Here is a 23,938-nt window from a genome sequence, read left to right as displayed (position 1 = left end):
ACTGATTTTGTAAATTAAGGGACGCTGGATATGTGATTTTGTGGTTACAGGACGATTTTGTAACTCAATGACAAGTTAAGGGACTTTGGGTGTACTTTTTCCTTTTCCCGACTTAACAATTACTCAAGAAGTGCATCGGCCCCCGCACTATCCACAAGGGCAACAGCCCAAAACAATGTAAAGCCAATGGTAACGGTAACTCACGAACTAGCCTAGCCGGTAGCCGCACATCATTTAACCAACAAACGACAATCCAAAAAGCATTGCCGCCAACACAAAGGAATAGTAGCGAAAATACGTCCAGTTTCACATCAAAAGGATTGACCGTGCAAACCTTTCTATTTTCCAGCAAGTACAAGCACAAATTGAAATTACAGACCTGATAAAACAGATTGGGGCACTGACGAGCCTCTAGGTACATAAACTAAATATCGCTGAGGCGACTATCCAGGAAATCATCTTTAATGTTAATGATAGCTCCGGAGGGGAACAAGCATGCAGTTCAACAATATGTTGCCTCATTTGTAGAAGTCAAAGTCAGTCTCAGGCTTCTTGACATTGGTTCGGTAACCCTTCTCGAAGTCCTTGGGGAGGATAACATACCGATTTTTGCGCACAGCATGCATACCAGCTTCTTGACAGATAGCAGCAATCTGAAAAACAGAACATCACAATGAATTTCAGAACAGCACAAGGGAAAGCGAATATAAATGCTTACAGTATTTATTGAGCAAAAGCTGAGCAGAGAGTAAATGTGCATGTGTAGCTGCCAGCAACATTTATGCCAAAGCACAGAATTACAAATGAAAAGAAAAGTTTGATGATGAACAAGGCTTTAAGGAACCTCTAGGGTTACAAAAATTATTAGAACATATAAAGGTAATCTATTAGAGGTGGTACTTTCACATAATGAAAATAAAAAAAAAGGTGTGGTAAACTACAGTCATGTAATGAATAAAATAGAACCCTAAGATTTGGAAGGTTCTCGAGGGGAAACATATATCTTAGATTTTGATGTTATTAACTTAAAATTGGAAGTTACAGCAAGATAAAAATAAAGCACAGTAACAAGCTGAAACTCTGATGCCATAACTGTTGATAACGAAATTACATTAGCAGGGAGTATGCAATATTTATGTCAAAATATCCTCTAGTTTTATACAGTGATATTTCAATTTTACTGTTATGGATTAGGAGCAGGGAGCACGGCATTAAAATTTTAACCAGCACAGATGTGCCACAAGTTACAATGGCATCAAAAGTATCTTCTGCACTACAGTCCTCAGACATGGGCTATGCATTAGTCAAAAAATGGCCATGTTAAGCAACAGATCAACCGGCAATCCTCTAGTTATGCTCTAGTGGTACAAATGCAGATTGATATATTATTATGTTATGATAGATGTAATATGAAGATCAAAATGGAATGATACTCACATCAGCAGCACTAATTTTATCTGGTCTGGAAACATAATCTTCCAAATCAACCTCATCACTCAAGTTCATTTTAGCAGTACAGACCTGGAAATAGAGAGATCAATTACCAAATAAGAATATAATCTCAGAAAGGATCTAGCAACCAATAATTTCATCAGTTATAAAAATCATAAACAGATGAATTACAAACAAGAATATAAATAATAAATAACAAATGTTCAGAAGGATATAATGTAAACTTATTATGCAAATTACAGGCAAACCAAGTCATATACTCCCTCCATCTTCTTTTGATAGTCATATTTCATCTTGGCACACAGACCAAGGATAAGTAATTCTACTTATCATCCATTTAAACATGCTACTTGTTATTCCTCATAAACAAGCAAATCATTAATATTTGCATTTCTCGATGCCCATGTAGCCAATCTTGTGTGAAAGAATGGAGAGTCACGCATTAAATCCGAGAAAGTCATTAAGAGGATAGATTGTTGGATTGAAATATGCCTATCAAAAATAAATTTTTCAGATTTGGAAATATGACTATCAAAGAAAGAATGGAGAGTCACGCATTAAATCCGAGAAAGTCATTAAGAGGATAGGTTGTTGGATTGAAATATGCCTATCAAAAATAAATTTTTCAGATTTGGAAATATGACTATCAAAAGCAGATGGAGGGAGCAAGATATTGAGCCTACAATAATTGTGCACTCTTGTGGAAAAATGAGCATCAACAGATGCAGTACAGACCAACTCACTACTTTATTGTTAGTATTATCAGATGCTACTGTTGATTTATCCCCAACAAATGCAACACAAATAATTGGCTGTGCAACAGAAAGATTCTGCCCCTCCGATCAAACTATGTTAAACAAGCATAACTAAAAAAAAGTCACGAACCAATATAGACTCCTAACAGTGGCTACATGTAAAGAACAAGAAAGAAACAATACCCATCAACAATATAGAAACTTAACCTTCAATATAAAGCTCTACCAAACAATACCCATCAGTCAGTAATATCCTGCGAAGGACACACATTTTGGGGAAAAAAAAACAAAACTTACTTGGAAAACAAGCCTCTTCTGCCGACGATCTGGAAGAGGGAACTCGATTTTCCTGTCCAATCTACCTGGACGTAACAGAGCAGGGTCTAGGGTATCCGCCCTGTTGGTCGCCATTATAACCTTCACATTCACTGTTTGATCAAATCCATCCATCTGCATTCGACATTTTAAAAAAACACATGGTGAGAAATACTTCAACCTTCAAGCATAGGAATTTCATAAAATATTCTCGACAATATCTGTGTAAATCCCTTGTTTGACTATGTATTTCAAGTCACTTGAGCTTCAACTACTTAAATGTATGGGTATGGCTGAGCTATTCAAATTTAACAAGCAACAAATATTCAGTTTCTCCACAAGTATCTTACAGATATCCTACAACAATAAACCTTACCTGATTGAGTAGTTCCATAAGAATACGCTGAACTTCTCGGTCAGCACCAGTCTGAGCATCAAAACGAGCAGTTGCTATAGCATCAACCTCATCGATGAATATGATAGCTGGGGCATTCTCTTTAGCCAAACGGAATACATCTCGAACCATCCTAGGTCCCTAAACAAATGAATAAAAGAACTTCATCAAGAAAAGAACTAGTATGCCCAAAAACCATAGAAAATCTACAAACGAAGTCTCAACATCCAAAACATAAAGCAAACTTATGCATACTATTATTGAGCATGAAGCACAAAGACTTGGTTAATTTGGAGTTGTCATTGATGGTCAAAAAGATTGTTTCCAAAGAATATTCAGACAAAAAATAGGAATTGTTCAAATGAATACACAGCATGGGCAAGCTAGATATTTACTAGCACTATCAAAGTTCCCCATAATTCTTCAGCTAAAAATGATTAGCCTATTTCGATTAACTTATCCTTAACATTTGAGCAGAACTAATCCTTAACACATTCCTTCTTAGTATTCAGTAGCACAGCAGTTCAAACATTATGCAGTTGAACCTTTTAAGTATAAGGCTAGATTTGTTATTTCAGCGAACAAGATGTAACGAGTGAGCTAAGTTATTAATATATATACATAAACTGGTCCTAACATACCTCACCCAGGTACTTCTGCACAAACTCTGAACCAACAACTCTGATAAATGCAGCAGTAGTGTGGTGTGCCACAGCTTTGGCGAGCATAGTTTTGCCAGTTCCAGGTGGACCATACAGAAGCACACCTCTTGGAGGATCAATACCAATCTGCTTGTACAGCTCATGATGTGTCAGCGGTAATTCAACAGCCTCCCGAATTTCTTGTTTTTGGATGTCACATCCTCCAATATCCTGAAAATAGTCAGAAGCAAAAAAATGTTAAATATTTTATTTGTCGACTGTATGAATAGATTACAGTGAGCAATAATAAATAAGCTCCAGGATATGTGAGGATTGTATCACATTATGCACAGTTAGTGGTCATAAGTCAATATTGGTTAACTTCGATAGCCAATCAATAGTTAAACAGCGATAGCTTAGGCAGATAGATGTTTAATCCAATTGTCGAAATGTTCATATACAGACAAAAGCCCAACCATGTCCTTATTACGATTCCAAGGCTTCATGTTATGCAATAAACTGTATACTGGTAGAGCAAAATTCAGATCCCCATTGCACTCAACTATCAGAAAATATCTAAAATTCCAACTTTCTGCCTAACTGGCAAAATGTTGGGAAACTGATCCCGGCGGGCTTCAGAAAGAATCTCGTGTGAAAGTAAATCTCCCGGATGCAAAATTATACTTCGAAAAATTAAATTAACTAGAAACATGGCACTTTACAGGCAGATCTAGAACAGATAAATCAACATAAGGTTCACGCGGATCAGAAAAAATCCAGCAGAAAACTGACCGTATAAGTGACGTTGGGCTTCTCCGATGATCCGAGCAGAGAGATGCTGGAGTCCGCCTCGGGCGGCAGCACGTCGACGAGCGCATTCGAGTGGCGGTGCAGCGCCACGGACGCCGAGGGCTTGAGCAGCTCGCGGTTGATGGTGCTCAGGATCCGCACATAATAGTTGCTCCCGGTGGTGGATCCGACGATTCCGTTGTTGCCGTCGACCATCTCCATGAACTGGCCGATCACGAGGGGAACGGACTGGATCCGCTTCACCTCCTCCTGCGCGCGCAGCAGCTCGCGCTTCAGGTTCTTCTGCTCGTCCTTGACGTACTCCTCCTGTATCTCGACGAACTCCATGTGGCGCTGGAGCGACTTGAGGCGGCCGTAGAGGTCGTCGTCGTCCTCGGCGGCGGCCGCGGAGGCGGAGGGCGCGGAGGTGGCGGGGTAGGACGGCGGGGGAGCCGCCGGGAGGACCGCGGCGGGCGGCGGGGCGGTGGCGGCGGTCGACATCGCGGAGGCTAGGGTTAGGGCTCGGTGGCGTGCTCGGGTTTGGGGACAAATCGGGAGGGTCGGCCCTCTGGGATTAACGGGGACGAAGTTGCTTGCAGGAAGGGAAAGGATATTATAAACAGTGGCCGCCTGCTTTTCCGATTCCACGAGTTTTCCTTCCAATTCGTTTCTTTCCCTACTTCAATTTTGATTTCTACTCTAATTCGGTTCTCTGCTTGAAAAGATTAAATCTACTTTTCAGGACCTTTTTTAAGAGTTTAAATTTTCATATTCATTTTTATTTGCCTAAAATAACTTGATAGAAACTTTCATAAATTGTAAAGGTTTAATTTGGCTAATTAACACAATTATTATTTATGTTAGCATTTGTTAATTAGAGTTATTTGATTGGGTTAATTGAATCCATATCTCTATAAATTAACGGTTTTGAAAAAATACCATTACAATCCATCTAATTAAAAGGATGTCGTTATAAATTTGTTTGAAATCGGAAATATGTAACTACTTACCCTTTCGGTATATTGTCATTCTCTTTTGGACCAAATTGTCCCTTATCACTAGGGATGAAAACGGTATGAAAACGAACGGAAACTACCTTTATCGTTTTCGTTTTCATATTTTTTTCAGAATTAGAATCGGAAACACCGGATATGAAAACGGAATTGAATATTATCGAAACCGAAAACGGAGTGAAAACGAACCGGCACGGATACGATAACGAAAATTTATCGGAATACAAGAAACCCTCAAACTGAGCTTCAAACTTCGATGGACAAAAACTTCAAACAGACGGAGGGGGACGAGGCGACGTGAGATCTGGATGCGTCGCTCCGCCGCTCAGCTCTGGAATCTTCGATGTCCCTCTCAGTCCTTCACTCTCCCTCTCAGTCCTTCACTCTCTACTCTCTAAGCCTCTAGGTTAGGGGAGGTATTATGGACTACGGGAGGTATTATGCTGAATTGGGCTAGGCTAGGGAGGTATTATGGACTATTGTATTTCTGACTGGCTGATTCCGTTTTCGAAAATAAGCCTGGAATCTGAAAATATTTTGTACCGTTTTCATCCCAACTTATCACTTTACTCCCCTCCTCTCTCTCTCTCTCTCCCATCCTATTTACCCTTTCAATACATTAAAATTCCCTTTTGGACCAAATTGCCCCTATCACCTTACTCCCCTCCTCTCTCTCTCTCTCTTGACCAACTCGGCGGCGGGAGCCCGTCAACGGAAGTGGTAGCACTAGCAGCCTGTGCCACTGATGAGCACCCGACAGCGAGTACCCTAATTTCCCCTCTCTTTCACGGTACAAAATATGTAGTATCTATTTGTTTGTCTCAATCGACCAAATATATATAATAGCTCCAAATAAGGCTGCATATATGTGTGCATGCGCCGCAGCCAATTGATTGAATCAACAAAGCAATTCACCCAAAATATAGTAGACCGGTAAATATCTCAGGAGCAAACAAATAGTATCACAATATAGATGGATTCGGTTTACAATAGCAGAAACGAACCCTAGATGAATTCTCCTACCCGAGAACTTTCAGCACAAACAGTAAGAATAGGATTCACTTGAGAATCCAGCAGCAAAACCAGAAACGATCACCTGACCTTGCTTAGCTTCCAACCCTAACAACAGGTGGCATTCATCAGATAGTGGAAGATGGGATCGCCATCTCCTTGGTCTCGTCAGCAGCAGCCTTCGACGATAACAAAATCAACCCCCCAATCTCCCTTCAGGCTGTAACGTGACTATATATATATATATATATATATATATATATATATATATATATATATATATATATATATATATATATATATATATATATATATATATATATATATATATATATATATATATATATATGCTTGCAGCCATCCTTTGTTGGGCCTATTCAACCCGTATAGGCCCAGGGTAATTAAGCCGATAATTAGGCCGCTAATGACACTTGGTTTAATTAACATATAAAATATTAAATTGCTAATGCACACTGATTATGCCGAAGCAAATTCAGAAATTTTTAATAAACGATTTCTACCTCCATGGAGCCAATTTGCACAGTTCTTCTCACATCTTCTCTTTTGTGCCGATAATTCTTCTTCATGTCTTGCTCCACTATATTAGACACAGAGCCAACAAGGAATAATACATGAGCCTTGGTCACATCATCCTCCCTCCCTTGAATCAAAGCCGTCCTTGGCTTTGTACTATGCACAATTGGATCTTTCTTCTTCTTCCTAAAGACAGGAAATACTTCCGCTTTAATAGCACTGTTGTGCATCGGTTTCACCACATGGTTAAAACCAAGATGCATAAAAGAATATTGATTGGACCTACCCTCGTGGGTAGCATTGCGATCGAATTGCCATGGCCTCCCCAACAACATGTGACAAACAGTCATAGGCACAACATCACAATCCACTTTATCAACATAGCTCCCAATAGAAAATGCAACCCTCACTTTGTGAGTAATTTTTAATGTGCCTGCTTGATTCATCCATTGAATATAACACGGCTTAGGAAGCCTTCTCATAGGCAAAGATAAAGCATGCACTAAATCTGAACTGATAGCATTAGTAGTACTACCACCATCAATTATTAATTTGCATATCTTGTCTTGAATCTTGCACTCGGACTGGAAAATATTACAACGTTGTCCCTTCACATCAACCTTGGAGTTGTCGCGTTGTACTTCTTGTGCTATCATAGACAATTCCATGTTCGATGAACCATCATCCACTTCCACGGCAATATGAGTTTCTTCTTTTTTCAATATTTGAGGAAGTGAAATTTCAGAAACAATGGCTTCCTTTTGCTCGGGATATAACTTCTCTTTCTTCCCATCTAACTTCCCATCAGGATCAGATGTCATCTCAGGAAATTTGGTTATTTCTTTTGTGGAAACAAACATACAAGCTTGTGAATCATATCGATGTCGTAGCTCCAATTTCATTGCAGTCCATGACCTGCAATGTTTATCACCTCTGTCAATATATGCATTCTGTTGTTTCAGCCACCATCGCAAAACCCGATCAGAAAAGGTGCGCTTTGCAAAAGGTATCTTGATGAATGAAGCCAATCCACGGCCTCGTAAGAATTCCTCCATAGCATCTTCCCATACATAGTAGTTCGACGGAGAAGTTCTTGTGCATAGCATTGGTACAAACCTAAGCTCCTTCGTGAAGCTGTAGTCTGTCATCTTCACCATTTAATACAGTGATAATTTCTTGGCAAACAAAAATTCCAGTGTACCATGATCAACCACGCTCTGATACCACTTGATGAGCACCCGACAGCGAGTACCCTAATTTCCCCTCTCTTTCACGGTACAAAATATGTAGAATCTAGTTGTTTGTCTCAATCGACCAAATATATATAATAGCTGCAAATAAGACTGTATATATGTGTGCATGCGCCGTAGCCAATTGATTGAATCAATAAAGCAATTCACCCAAAATATAGTAGACCGGTAAATATCTCAGGAGCAAACAAATAGTATCACAATATAGATGGATTCGGTTTACAATAGCAGAAACGAACCCTAGATGAATTCTCCTACCCGAGCACTTTCAGCACAAACAGTAAGAATAGGATTCACTTGAGAATCCAGCAGCAAAACCAGAAACGATCACCTGACCTTGCTTAGCTTCCAACCCTAACAACAGGTGGCATTCATCAGATAGTGGAAGATGGGATCGCCATCTCCTTGGTCTCGGCAGCAGCAGCCTTCGACGATAACAAAATCAACCCCCCAATCTCCCTTCAGGCTGTAACATGACTATATATATATATATATATGCTTGCAGCCATCCTTTGTTGGGCCTATTCAACCCGTATAGGCCCAGGGTAATTAAGCCGATAATTAGGCCGCTAATGACACTTGGTTTAATTAACATATAAAATATTAAATTGCTAATGCACACCGATTATGCCGAAGCAAATTCAGAAATTCTTAATAAACGATTTCTACCTCCATGGAGCCAATTTGCACAGTTCTTCTCACATCTTCTCTTTTGTGCCGATAATTCTTCTTCATGTCTTGCTCCACTATAATAGACAGAGCCAACAAGTAATGATACATGAGCCTTGGTCACTTCAGCCACCCCAACCATGGATCTTAAGTGCCCCCATGCTTGAGCTGCATTGTCGGAAGGCAAGTCAGAGCGTGTGCTGAAGCTATTGGAGTGGAAACAAAATGGCAAGGAAGAGAAAGAGCCGATCTTAGCTAATGAAACTGAGATGGGAAAATAAGCGTATGAAGCTGTGATAAGCTGCGAGAATTAAGAAAAAAAAGAGAGCAAAGGAGAAAAGTGGAACAGAAGAAAAGTGCAACTTTTTTTTTTTTGCGAAAACTTGGCTTCTGCTTCGAACAGTGTGGAAATAAAAAGAAAGCTCATGAGAAGTGGACTCATGGCGAAAGAAATCAACATGAAGAAGAAATTCACGGTTTGGATTTGGGCGACGTGGCATAAATGGAAGGTTTGGAGAAATCAAGAAGCTTTAGGCATTCGTGCATGTCCTCGTTGCCATATTAGCTGAGCACGCCTACACGCTGCACGTTGTTGCCATGCTGGGTGGAGAAGGAGGAGGGCGGAGAGAGTGTGCGGGCGCCAGAGTTATACGTGCGCAAGACAGCGTCCAACTCGGGCACGGATCTGTTTTGCTCGTGCCTTGCCACCGGTGACCAACTTAGCTGCGGATCCTTCGCCCTCGCTCGCGCACCGGTGAATCCGCTAGCTCACACGGTCACAATCGAGCTTGATTGTGCCCGATCGTCCCCCGTCGCTCTATGGCGGTAGTTTTGGCTTAGATCTGGAGGAGAGAAAGACATGGAAGAGATTGAGGGAAGAGAGAAGACGGGGCAATTTGGTAACAACACTAATGGGGTAAGTAGTGGAATATCTCCTATTGCCATAGATTTATAATGTCATTATTCCAATTAGATGAATTGTAATGGTTTCAAAACATGTGATTTTATAATAGCATGGATCCAGTTAACCCTATTTGATTTTATGTTATATGAAATTGGAACCCATCCTCGTACCAGTGAAGTACAAGGACGATCTCAAACTTGTACGGTGTGTCATCTAGGCCTTAAACGCTCAAAATACATTTTTCAGGTCTTTGAACTTGTTTTGGGTATTATACCGGTCCAAAACAGGATCCAACCCACTCCGTACACTGTCATGGCATGCCACGGTGGCACCTACGTGTTAGTAGGACTCATATGTTAATCACATATAAAATAATTAAGTTAAAAAACATTTTTTGCTCTACCCTAAAAGTTAAAAGAAAAATAAAATCCTCTTTACATTTATCCTCTACACCTTATCTTTTAAAAATGTATATATATCCTTTCATTTTATGTTTTCTCCTGTACACCCAAGAGAAAAGATGTTTTCAAATTTCATTTTTTTTTCTATGTGGCTGACATGTGGGTCACACTCACACGTAGGCAGCACTGTGGCATGCCACGTCCCCGCATGGAGTGGGTTGGAGGCTGTTTGGACACGTATAACACTCTAAGACAAGTTTTTCAGAGGTCCAAAAATGTATTTTGAGAGTTCAAGGATTTAGACGACGCACCCGGACCACCGTATAATTTGCTCTTCTCGCCCATCCCTACCTTGCGCATCATACTTGAGCTGGCTAGGCCCAAGGTACGGTATGCTAACGTCACACGTCCTTGTGTCATCCCCAGTGAAGCTGTCTACACCATGTCATGTTTCCATCTCATCTTCAAGACAAGCTTCACACCACCTCTTTCAATTCCCAGTGTAATCCGTCATCTTCTTCATCAATTTCCATATTCAATGCCAAAAATTTGTCGACGTTGTTTCTCCTAAAAAATTTTCACCGCCCCTGTTCCTCTTCGGTTGCACACTGTCACGTCCTGATTTTCGTCTTAGGATTTATAAATTATTTAATAAATTATTATTAGAATTTATATTAAATGTTCATTAATTTACAAGTGAAGTTAAATATGGGAAATAAAATTTCCTAAATATAAAGCATGGATGGATTTAATTTTTATTAAATTCTCCATGGTTAAGTATACTCTCTGGAATTTTCTCGGATTTTTCGGAGCTCAACTCCTAATTTTAATCATACAAAGAACATTTCAGTAATTATCCACATATTAAATTAATCATTAAATGGTCTGATTATAATTTTGTTAAATACTTTGAGGGTCCAAGTATTTTCAAGATTTTTCTTGAAATTATTTGAGCAATACAAGTATTTTTAACAATTCAAAGATCATTTCAGTGATTAATTTAATTGGAAAAGTAATTAAAATTCACCTTTTCCTTTTCGGGCCGAATTAGGAAAAGTCCTCTCACTCTCGGCCCAGTCTCCTCTCAGCTTGCATTCCTTTCCCTCTCTTTCCCGAAGTCTGCTTTTTGTCCCTTCTTTAATCAGTCCTTGGAAGTAGAAGCCCAGCCGAAAGTCTAATTTGCCTCCCCGTACTGTTCATCTTCAAGCTTGGACAGAAGCCCGAGCTGCCGTCCTGTACCTGTGCAGCCGCCGCTTCCTCCACCAAATCCACCGCATCCCGTGCTCCGTTTGCAAAATTAGTTCAGGGGAAATATTCCTCTTATCCTCCTCTATCTTTTCCCCCAAAAATCGGAGCTAATCGTTTCGTATTTTATCCGAATCAAACTCGTTTTCGAGTTTATCTCTCCAAAACGAACTCTAGATTTTTCCGGTTCAAATCCTCTCGTTTGGAGTCCGATCTCTCCAATCCAAGGCTATAAAAAGGACCCCCTAGTCGCCCTCTTTCGTTTGCCCCATCTCCCGAGTTCTCTCGTGCTCCGTAGCGCCGCCGCCACGCCGAGCAAGCCGCCGCCGTGGCCGGCCGACGCCCAGCCGCGCCGCGCCGTCGATTCCGTCGTCGCCGCCGCTTCCCCTCGCCGCCGTTAGGTGCGCACGGAGGTGAGGAACCTCGGCCGCCCTCTCCCCGCTGTCGCCGGTCGCCGGAGACCCGTCGCCGCCGTCGACCGAACCGCCGCCGCCGCACAAGCTCGCCGCCGGCCGTCATCCGTCGTCGTTCGTCGCGTTGGTGAGTATCGTTGAGATCGCGTCGTCGTCCTCTACGCGTAGGTGCCCTCCAATCGGCCGGCCAAGGTCCCTAGCGCCGGCGGTCGTGCCATCCGAGCCGTAGCCACCATTGATGACGTCATCATGACGTCATATTCCCTTTTTCTAGGTTTTCTTTTTTAGATGAAAATCGATTAAACTTCGGAAATTCATAACTAAATCATCGTAACTCGGATTCGAGTGGTTCAAGTTGCTAAATTCATCTAAAATCGATATCTACATGTTAAAAATATCCACATGTACTGTTTATACTTGTTTTTATACTGTTTTGTTGATTTTGTTCTTTCGCTTAAGTTTCCGACGTTCCGGAGGAGAGCGTTTTCGTTGAGAAAGGTTCAGAAGCGTTTGAGGAAGCTCTAGGCAAGTCACACAGATCCCAAACAACCCTTTGAGCATGTTGAACCCGTCTAAAGCTAATGTTTTATTTTAACTTATGCATTATTTTCGAATGTCATCGGGTGGTGAGCCTTTCCCAATTAATTAATGGCCGAAGATGAATTTATTTTCCTATGGGTTATAATTTGATTAGCTAGAACCTTATATATTGGTTTGGTTCAGCTAAATGCTATATATATATAATTGCTTTGCCATGCTTAGAAACATTAGCTCACTAATGGGATGAATCATACTACATTATTATTTATGGTTATACTTAATGGTAGCTCACGATGGTTAATCGTGCTATGATAATTAATTGACAATTAAAACTTGACAATGGCGGGTTGTGAGCACATAGTTTTGAAGGTCGTGCTCATGACAATTAAGGACCGGTTCGTGAGCTACTGTTGTGAAACATTAACCGTGCCAACCACAAGCCAGCGTGGGCAACGGCTTTACCTTTTGTATAGCATGATTCATTATGGGGTGCCAGACTGAGAAGCGGCGAGAAGTCCGTGGGGGTCGCTGGGGAGTCCATGCCTCTGGTTTTTGAGGGGGGTGATTATGATCCAGGAATGGTGCACTGTGATGAGTTGTGTTGTGCGAAGGGTATTGTCACGATTTTCCCCTTTGCAGTGACGTGGTGGTACTTCGGGGCATGGCAACATGTGTGGAATCGTGTCTTGTGGGTACAGTGGTACACCTCTGGCCAAAGTAAAACTATTCGAATAGTCGTGCCCGCGGTTATGGGCGGGTTGAGCAATGTTTTTCTTGATTAGTCTCACACCTCTCAAATAATTATTGATGCAATAACTGGAAATAATTTGTTTAGCTCCTGGTTTGGAGTTAGAACTGTACAGCCGGGTATGGTTGTTCAGGATGGTTGGGCCTGTGCAGCATTGGGGTGCTGTTCAGTGTTGATTAAAATTGATGATTAATTACTCTACTGTTTTACTTCTCTTAAATATTTGCTAAATGCTACTTTTGCAAATGAGCCTATATTATGCCATCCTTTGGTATCCTTGTGCACTTGCATATTTGCTGTGTGGCTTGTTGAGTATGTCATATGCTCATTCTTGCAATAATCATCAAACCTCAGTTGAAGAAAAAGGATCCAGAAGGAGAAGACGTTTGGCTTATACCCTAGTTGAGCTGCTTGTGGGAGTGGAGCTGAAGCCATCGCTAGACCATTATTCCGCTGCTGTGTTCTTTTCTTTTGTAAGTATGTAACGTTATTATTATAATGGATTTGTATATTAAATTGTCAGTTTGTGTACCTCGGCTGATTCCTGGACGAGGATTTTGTGCACAAATAAGTTCGGAAATCACTAGTGAATTTCTGGGCATGACAAGTTGGTATCAGAGCCATCTCAACTGTAGGATAAGCCAAATGGTCAAACCTTAAGGACAAATTTTCCGAAAACATGATTTGTGAAAAATTTTCCTTTCTTCCTTCTTTAGAATTCTTTGCAAATTGAGTAGTTGTTAAACTTGATGGAGAAACTCGAAGACGTCGATGTTGTCAACTTCTGCAAGTCCAGTGGATCGAGGAATAAGAAGATGATAGTCGAATCAAAGTGTTCCGCTGTCAAGATAGAGTGAAGTTTGGAACCTATCTTAGCACCTATACCACCAAAGTGACTTTGAAGAATAGTTAGTAGGGTAAAACGTTGTTGCTTGTTTTGTGTGTAGGTACGGTTGCATTCCCATCATTGGTGTAGTTCAATGATGAGCGTGTAATTATACTAGGTTGCTTGCTTAATCAACTTAAACAATATAATGAACTACACACATCAGATCAGTGGTAACTTGGTTAAGGTCTTGTCTTTAGTGTAACCCCTCTCCTCCTAACTTTTCCAACTCTGCAACGAAAAAAAATGCAAGCTATAGTGGAAACAACAACAATGCTAGTGGATCAGGAAGTTGGACCAATGGAGCAATTTAGGACAATCACTTGGGCGGAGTTCACTGAAGCATTCAAGAAGACACACATATTTGCAGGAGTTGTTGCTTTGAAGAAGCGTGAGTTCAGGACACTTAAGCAAAAGGATCGTATCGTGACAGAATATCTTCATGAGTTCAACCGTCTAGCTCGCTATGCTCCAGAAGATGTGCGTACTGACGAGGAAAGGCATGAGAAGTTTTTGGAAGGCTTAAAGGATGAGTTGTCAGTTATGTTGATCTCTCATGACTATGAGGATTTTCAGGAGTTGGTTGACAAAGCAATTCGACTGGAAGACAAGAAGAACAGGATGGACAACCGTAAGAGAGGAAGGATTGTTTTCCAGGAGGCACAGGATAGTAGCCAGAGGCAGCGTATCAAGCCACTCCAAATTGGTGAATCTTCTTCTGCAGGTCAAGAACAGTCACAACAATTGGACATAAGTGGTGAGATCAACTCAGAGACTAATACAAGCACTGAAGTTAACATCGAGCAAGCTACTCAATTAGTGCCGGTTGCGTCTTCAAGGGATACAGCTCAGCCACCAGTTTCAAAGCAGCAGTAGTTTTTTTTAAAGCCTTAGAGTAATTATCGGAGTTATGGAATAAGATAGACTGCAGTTTACCTATTTCCTTTTTCTTTCTAGCCGTTCCGAATCTCGGGACGAGATTCTTTGTAAGGGGGGTAGATTTGTCACGTCCTGATTTTCGTCTTAGGATTTATAAGGCAAGTCACATAGATCCCAAACAACCCTTTGAGCATGTTGAACCCGTTTAAAGCTAATGTTTTATTTCAACTTATGCATTATTTTCGAATGTCATCGGGTGGTGAGCCTTTCCCAATTAATTAATGGCCGAAGATGACTTTATTTTCCTATGGGTTATAATTTGATTAGCTAGAACCTTATATATTGGTTTGGTTCAGCTAAATGCTATATATATATATATATATATATATATATATATATATATATATATATATATATATATATATATATATATATATATATATATATATATATATATATATATATATATATATATATATATATATATAAAATTGCTTAGCCATGCTTAGAAACATTGGCATCATTAATGGGGTGAATTATACTATATTATTAATTATGGTTATATTTAATGGTAGCTCACGATGGTTAATCGTGTTATGATAATTAATTGATAACTAAAACTTGACAATGGTGGGTTGTGAGCACATGGTTTTGAAGGTCGTGCTCATGACAATTAAGGACCGGTTCGCGAGCTACTGTTGTGAAACATTAACCGTGCCAACCACAAGCCAGCGTGGGCAACGGCTTTACCTTTTGTATAGCATGATTCATTGCGGGGCACCAGACTGAGAAGCGGCGAGAAGTCCGTGGGGGTTGCTGGGGAGTCCATGCCTCTGGTTATATTTATAGAGGGGGTGATTATGATCCAGGAATGGTGCACTGTGGTGAGTTGTGTTGTGCAGGGGGTATTGTCACAACCTCTATTCGGGTACTTTCCAGTATCGTGACGCATGGTAGACATGATGTTGAGGCTGTGTCTTATGGGTACAGTGGTACACCTCTGGCCAGAGTAAAACTATTCGAATAGCCGTGCCCGCGGTTATGGGCGAGTTGAGCAATGTTTTTCGTGATTAGTCTCACACCTCTCACAATAATTATGGATGTCATAATTGGTAATAATTTGATCAGCTCCTGGTTTAGAGTTAGATCTGTATAGCCGGGTATGGTTGTTCAGAATGGTTGGGCCTGAGCAGCATGGGCATGTTGTTCAGTGTTGATTAAAATTAATGATTAAAGTACTCTACTGTTTTATTACTCTTAAATGTTTGCTAAATGCTGCTTTTGCAAATGAGCCTATATTATGCCATCCTTTGGTATCCTTGTGCACTTGCATATTTGCTGTGTGGCTTGTTGAGTATGTCATATGCTCATTCTTGCAATAATCAATCAACCTCAGTTGAAGAAAAAGGATCCAGAAGGAGAAGACGTTTGGCTTATACCCCAGTTGAGTTGCCTGTGGGAGTGGAGCTGAAGCCATCGCTAGACCGTTATTCCGCTGCTGTTGTTTTTCTTTTCTTTTGTAAGTATGCAACGTTATTATTATGATGGATTTGTATATTAAATTGTCAGTTTGTGTACCTCGGCTGATTTCTGGACGAGGATTTTATGCACAAATTAGTTTGGAAATTATTAGTGAATTTCCGGGCGTGACAAGTTGGTATCATTTCAGTGATTAATTTTCACCGCCCCTGTTCCTCTTCGGTTGCACACCTCCCATATTAATCATGCGCCTCTCTACATTTTCACGCCTAGCGAGATGTATTCGCCTTTCCACTTCCTCAAAATTCGCCTGTGTATCATCACCCGGACCACCCACCATGTGTGCGCTCAACATTGCTAAGAGGTCGATGCTGATGTTAGTACCAGTGCCACCTTGGCCATTTTCTTCTCCTATATCAACCGGTGCCTTTGCTTCCTAGCTAGCGCCAATCCTAGTGGTCGGTTGCGTCTGATTAATCTAATCGGTGCCTCTGCGTACAATACCAATCCCAGTCATATGATGTTTGATCCTATACATCATCACCACCTCAACTCAACTCAGTGCCGTGTCAACTACCGTGTCACCCCTAGACATTGACGTGGGCCATGTGGTATACCCCGTTGGAAAATCCATGATCCTAGGCCCATCACTTTGGTCCAGGGTGGTTCCTCCCACTAATGGGTGGACCACACCTATTAGTTCCATTCAAAAGTAATTCTCATAATTCAAAAATCATAGAGAGTATTCCTAAATTCCTTTTCTATTTCGAATTTTCTTTGAATTTAATCTTGTGATGCCCATATCTTCTTACATACAACCTATGGGTAAAAGAAGTAGTTCTTGATTAGCTAAACCCTAGTGACAAATAACCTTGAGGTCTTAGGTTACTCGAGCACCAACTGCATAATGTAAGAGAAATAATAAATTCATATCATGCTATATTTTCATGCTTGCAAAATGTCCATTATGAAATAGCACTAAACAAATCCTTTGGTCCCCTTTTCAAATGGAGGATTGATATAGGACATTTTGAGGATTCTAGTCATGCACAGAAAATACCTTTAAAAGCCTCTGAAACAAATGACTCAATCATATCCTTTTCTTTGAAATTCCTATCAAACGGATAATCCCATGGTGGTTTTGGAGGAAAATAACGAAGAGGCCTTTCCAATCCTTTGCCTCTCACAACCCAATCCATGTTCATGTTTTTATCACATTCATTCATGTGTGAGTTTCCAGCATTTCAAAGGGGGCGTTAGTATGTGCAAGCTGAATTTATGACCTATTGTGAGGTCATTAGGTGCCATACCACATAAGAATTTTATCCCAGGATTAATAGAATGGTAGGTATCATTATTAAAATCGCTCGTATTAATGATACCTACCATTCTATTAATAATGATAGATTATTAATAGAATCTATTGAGATAGATTACACAACGAAACAATTCATATTCATCATATAAGAATAAGTGTTATAGGTTGATGATATTGCTGACACCCTTACTCCCTTCTAATCTCTTTTAAAAAATATTGCCGGCATGAAATTTATAGACAACCTATAACTTAGGGTAATTACGATAATAATAGGATGTCAAACTTTGATCCTGAAAATCAAAGTTTGTTTTTCTGCTTATGAAGTGCACGCAATGATTGATGGAAAATAATTGTATTGAGGACCATAAGAAAGGAGTATTTGCATGCTTACAAACTCTCAAGTACCCCTAATTAGTAATCCATATGAAATGGAGCAGTGCACTATAGATAATTAATAAGGTTTAGTGATGATTATATACTCACTCTATCTACTTTAACATTCGATCAAGTGCGAGAATGTTAGACTCTTCCCCGTAAAAAAAAAGAGGAGAATGTTAGACCCTATAGTGTGATCGATGGATATGTTAGCCATTAGTTTTTATGGTAGCATCAGTAATTAACATACTCCCTCCTTTCATAATGGCTGACATCTAGGACAAAATTTGGTTTTTTTTTTAAATTCTGACTATTAATTTTATATTTGAATAAGTTTATAGTTTATCATATTATGACAGCAATTTTTAAGGCAAATGTACATGTGTCATTTTTTTTAAGCTAAGTATTTCAGAAATTATTGATTTTCGGAGTTTCAAATTTTTGATTGATCCTTGTCTTAAATATCAAATATTTCTGATTGGAGAGAGTAATTAGGCTACTAGGTCAAAAACATCAATATTTATGATCGGAGAGAGTAATTAAGCTACTATAAGAGCTTATTTGTGAATATTCCTTGGATTATTAGGGGGACTAGATCTATATCTTTTATGTAATTATAACCACTAAGAAAATAAAATTCAACATACAAGCACAACAATTATTAATAGAAGCTAAACCTTGACATGTAAACATGCTACACCAAGACACTAATCACATAAAACTCACCATACAAGCATATCAATCATTAGTATACTCTAAAGCTTAACATGACAGCATACCTGATAACAATCCGGCCCAGGTGGGGTTGGCCGAGGCCCAATAACTTAAGGTTGCCTGGACCCCAACAGTTCATAGGCACACCCACTCAGGGAAAAGCCCAATCTCCCTAAAAGACTAGTCCAATAGGGGAAAGGTGGCTCTCCCTTTTAAGGTGGCTTCCTCCTCCCAAGCTAAGCAAGGTGGGATTATTCAAAAGCTCACACGGTCGTCGCCCGACTTTGGCGTCTTTGCCAGCGGATAATAGTGGAGGATGTCCTCATCAATACCGTATCATTTACTCCCTTTATCCCATTCTATGTGCAACCATATTTTTTCTGTACACAACTTTGACCGTTCGTCTTATTTGAAAAAAAATTGAAAAGTACTATTCATATTTTATCATCTCATAACAATAAAAATAATAATTATAAAAAAAATTCAAATAAGACGGACGATCAAAGTTGGGCACGGAAACTTATGGTTGCACTTAAAATGGGATGGAGGGAGTACAATTTATTGCATTTTTAAACCTAGCATAGTATGACAAATCATTATTTCTTCTCACATCGTAATATTCATAATATTTTAACCCAAATCCGTTCATCATTTCTATAACATCTAACCCAAATATATTCATCCATATATTATGGAGCAAAACACAATAGTGTTATCTAGCTTAAATGGGTTTGGTCCTAGATCACTAAATGTCTTATAAGACTCGCCTTTTAGTTCGTTTTTTTTCCTAACACCGCCGGAAAAACACGTACCACCTCCTTCATGGTCTTCCAAAACCAACCAATGGGAGCGCATGGCTAGTTTATGGGAGTGCGCTGGTTTCAAATTCCACATTAATTGATTATCACATAATCTTAATGCTAGAAATAAGGTTATATGATCTTACTTGTGATTGAAATTAACCAGGGACTACCTATACATTTATTGATAAATTTTTTCCTATAAAATTGACAGATGTAATTATACTACAATCGTAGTGTAATTACACTGTAACTTGTATTTAATTATACTGTAACTTGTATGTAACTACAGTGTAACTTGTATGCAAGTTTCATGTAATTTTGAATCGTTAGATCTATTACAAGATTTGTTCTAGTAAGGAAGAAAAAAAATCACAGCACACACATATGTGAAAGGATTTGTTCCCACGACCTCCATTTTACCGAAACAACATGTTACGGAGAGATTTTTGAAAGTTACATACAAGTTACATGCAAGTTATAGTGTAATCACACTATGATTTTACTGTAATTACATATGTCAAATTTTTGAAAGAAAAATTATCGACAAATATATAGCAAAATTGAATTGACAATACTTAGCAGCCACCAAAACAGCCCAGCGCAATTCCTACGAACAAGCCCACCTAATCCAATTTCTACAGGCAAGCCCATCTCATCCCTATGTTCCCTTACAAGGAAAATAAAGTCTATTTCTACTCCTTCATGTAGGTTCAATCTAATTCGTACCCTAAAGTACAAAACGGGATATAATGGTTGTTAAAACTAGCGTAAAATGACTCCCTCGACAATATTAACAATGGTTTTCCCTGATATGTGATATGGTATCCACGTGTTGCATTGACTTGCATCTACGTGGCACTACAATCATTAAAAAATGGTTAATTAATTCGATCCATGCCATGTTAAATATATCATTTTAGATAAATATCATTATAATTCGTTTATTCACAGCTATGCCATTAAAATTTTATAAAATTAAAACCGTATTACTACCGTCACGTTTTTCTTCCATCTTCTTCCTGCTCCATATTCTTCCTTTATCTCTTCCCATGTTCAATCTTCACTGTCGTTGTCCATCCAACCATGGCCGCCGCGAGCTTCGGTGGCGCCGGCGTCGGGGTGCTCGGTGTGCACGCGGCGCCGCGCAAGATCGGGGCGCTCGGCGTGCACAAGACTGCACTGTTGTCCCCATCTCTTGCTGCCTCTTCGGCAGCCTGCATGGCCTGATGCCAATATAGCGCACCAATGTCGGGCTGGTGCTGTTCATCGTCGCCATGACCGCCACCGCCAGTGGCGGATCTAGAAAAAAAATAGTAGTGGGGGCTGAATAAACTACATCAGCATAAATCGAACCTTCAGTCCCCACATCCTATAGATCTATGGAAAAAAAATTTAGTGGGGGCTTAGGGGGGTCTCCACTGTCCCGGGGGCGGTAGTGGGGTCTCGAGACCCCTCCGCCCCCATTGTGAATCCGCCCCTGGCCACCGCGCTCACTGAGATGAGGCGGCTCCGCGTGGTGGGCGTCAACGACGGTGAGGAAGAAACCAAGCAGGAAGGAACCAAACAAAAGTCTAGGACCAAGCAAAGAAAATATATGTGATTTCTATTGGTCGCTTCCCACGGATTCGATCGTGGAAGCCATGAACATGGTCTCCAATCTCTTCAGGCAAAAATAGTAGGGGAAATATCTGCTTGCCGAGCCTGTCTACTTCTCATGGATGCAACTGGGGGTGGATGGATGAATGCGTAGGGATCCGGTGGGCTGAGGGGATTGGATCCAAACATACAGTGTGAGAGGAGAGAAGTGAAAGGAAGAAGGGGATGACGAAGATAAATCTAGCAAGTGGGTCCCTCGTGCAGATGATGAAGAAGATGGAAAATATGATGGCAGCGGCATGGTTTTAATTTTGTAAAATTTTAGTAGCACAGCTACAAATAGATGAATTGTAATGACATTTATCTGAAATAGCATATTTACAATGGCATGAATCGAATTAACCCTTAAAAAACTATATGTGGGATCTACATGGTAGTGATCATTTCTTTTTCCTCTATTCTTCCCTCTCTCTCCTCCCTCCCTTATCTCTCTTTACCTCTTCCCAATCTCTCACTGTGGTCAAGAGCCTTGAGGTGGCGACCAGCGAGACGAATGGGCGTCCGGACGACGAAAAGAGGAGCTGGAGATGATGGTAGGAGCCATGAACGTCATGCTCCTTCGCGCAACATCGCCAGCACGACGGTGAGTAGGCCCCTTCCTTGACCACGACGTGTGCGAGGGTGTTGCAGCCCTCCTTCCCCTTGTTCGAGCTCGCCGCCATGGTGGGGATAGCGTGGCTGCACGAAGGTGGCCAGTGAGTCAAGGGAACTTCGCGTTCATGGACACCGACAAGGGGAACTATAGCATGTACCACGAGCGGTTTGGGGAGCATGGCGAAGCGGAGCGGTCAGGCGCCATCCCCTTGTCGAGTCGTGCGTGTCGCTAATGCTTGAGCAGCCGACGCCAACCCCATCCAAGCCAACAACCTCGTCATCGATCTGTATCCGTCAGGCTCACGAGGATCTAAGCGCAATCATCACCTCACCGCGCATGGTAAGTGCTGAGCCTAGGAAAAGAGGCCTTGGACGAGGAGAAGATAGACGATGCCTGGTGGTGGAGGTGAAGGACGGCAAGCTGGCACACCTTAACATGACAGCACGCTAATGTTCAAGCTAGCCCAGCTCAAGCTATGACCTATGGTTTCTTTCTGCATCCGCCAAGAGAAAGAGAGAGGGGACCGCCTCCGGAGGAAAAAGATGAGACAAGCGGAGAGAGGAAAGTCTATTACACCTTGGCCTGATGCCTATTTTTTAAATTTCTTTTATGATTGGGCTGTTAATTACGTGGACAACACATCAGCAAAATCCATTGTCAGTACTGCTAAGAAAGTCATTTTACATTATTTTAGTAGTTAGAGGAGTCGATATACTAGGCTTTACGGTTGAGAAGTATAAATCAAATTTGATCTATCAAGTTAAATTGGACTATTTTTCTCCATTACATATTTTCCGAAGCTTGCTATGCTAGCCTCTAATTATGTGTCTTGATATTTTTCTCACACATATGTTACAACTGATACTCTCTTTCTCTATATATATAGTTATATACACCACAATTGTACATTCATCTACTTAACTTAAAAAAAGTGCATGTCACAACTCCTTTATCCAGTAGCAACACGGGTACCATCTCAGTTATATAATTAAGAGTAAATTGTACTAGCGGTCCTTAAACTTGTAGGCAGGTTTCATTTAGGTTCACAAACTTGCAAAGTGTGTATCGAGATCTCTAAACTCAGTTTATTATATCATCCCGGTCTAAAGTTCTATTTGACCATGGTCTTGCCTACGTGGCATACCATGTAGACGACGACATGGCACATTATTATTTTTTTTTTCTCCCTCCTTCCTCTTTCATTTCTCTCTTCTTCGGCCTCTTCCTCCGACAGCAACGACGCTTGGCGATGACGGTGGTCGGCATGGGGGAGCTTGAAGTGGCTCTAGCGGAGGAAGAAGATAAAAGAAGAGGACAAAAAAGAAAAGGGGGAAAAGGAAAAAAAAACACCATGTCATCGACACGCCACGTAGGTAAGACCGCGGTCAAACGAGAATTTAGATAGGGATGATACAATAAACCAAGTTTAGGAGACTCGATACGCACTTTATAAGTTCGTGTATATAAGTGAAACGTCATGACAAATTTAAGAACCGCTGATGCATTTTACTTTATAATTAACAACTGAATCCATATATCAATGTATGAGGCAAATTAGTAAAATGTCATAATGTTGTATATCGACACTATCAAGAATTTCACGCGAATATAGAATATATAAATTCTAGGTTACATTCGAAGCATGAAAGTATCGTGCAAGCTAGCTACTCGATAAATAAAATGATAACTGCCGACGAAATAGCATGATTTCTCACTTTGTGATACGCACTTTGGAGTGTACCTTTTGTCCTGTGCTGCATGTCTGGATCCCAAGCACCAAAAGACCTTTGGGGCCAAGCAAAGGGCAGATCAGAAATCACGCACGTATGTCCACTGGAACCTGGATGCTGCCAGCGGTGTGCATATCATGTTCACACAGCGCCCGTACAGCATCCATCCAGCTGCCGATGCTCGTTCATCGTGTATCACGTCGCAATCCCGCGCGCGCCGGGCGTCACCGCCACCGATGAGGCGATGATGCTCGACCCGCTGGAACACAACATCAACTCGTCTACTTCATCCCCGGCTCCGACTAAAAATTGAACTCGACATCTAAATTCTCTGGTGAACTGAACACCTCACAAGCAACTGTCACATTATTAGAGAGGAAATCACTAGAATATACAACGAATTAAGCAAACGACAAGCACAAGCAAAAA

At 40.7% G+C, this 23,938-nt stretch overlaps 1 protein-coding gene and 1 long non-coding RNA gene across 2 annotated transcripts; both read right to left on the bottom strand.

Moving 5' to 3' along the window:
* Nucleotides 1-283: 283 nt before the first annotated feature.
* Nucleotides 284-4,931, bottom strand: LOC4329182 (26S proteasome regulatory subunit 6B homolog). The gene is made up of 6 exons (XM_015771466.2): nucleotides 4,350-4,931; nucleotides 3,558-3,788; nucleotides 2,899-3,057; nucleotides 2,505-2,657; nucleotides 1,438-1,521; nucleotides 284-653 (listed from the first exon to the last, which is right to left on the bottom strand). The coding sequence occupies exons 1-6, from the start codon at nucleotides 4,845-4,847 to the stop codon at nucleotides 519-521; spliced, it is 1,260 nt and encodes a 419-aa protein (XP_015626952.1). The 5' UTR covers nucleotides 4,848-4,931; the 3' UTR covers nucleotides 284-518.
* A 16,533-nt stretch (nucleotides 4,932-21,464) lies between these two features.
* Nucleotides 21,465-22,174, bottom strand: LOC112937961 (uncharacterized). Its single transcript, XR_003240925.2, has 2 exons — nucleotides 21,937-22,174; nucleotides 21,465-21,862 (listed from the first exon to the last, which is right to left on the bottom strand). It is a non-coding gene; the product is annotated as an uncharacterized lncRNA (long non-coding RNA).
* Between the last annotated feature and the right edge of the window lie 1,764 nt (nucleotides 22,175-23,938).

This window comes from Oryza sativa, chromosome 2 (genome assembly GCF_034140825.1).
Source record: "Oryza sativa Japonica Group chromosome 2, ASM3414082v1".
NCBI lineage: Eukaryota > Viridiplantae > Streptophyta > Magnoliopsida > Poales > Poaceae > Oryza > Oryza sativa.
Note: the sequence above shows the minus strand (reverse complement) of the source record. Positions and strands in the feature narration are given on the sequence as shown.

Bases quoted from the DNA above. Each gene is read 5' to 3' on its own strand.
- LOC4329182 (XM_015771466.2), bottom strand. From the start codon at position 4,847: ATGTCGACCGCCGCCACCGCCCCGCCGCCCGCCGCGGTCCTCCCGGCG. The intron at 2,658-2,898 runs GTAAGGTTTATT...TGTCGAATGCAG, and splicing joins TTATGGAACTACTCAATCAG to ATGGATGGATTTGATCAAAC. The intron at 1,522-2,504 runs GTAAGTTTTGTT...CTCTATTTCCAG, and splicing joins AGAAGAGGCTTGTTTTCCAA to GTCTGTACTGCTAAAATGAA.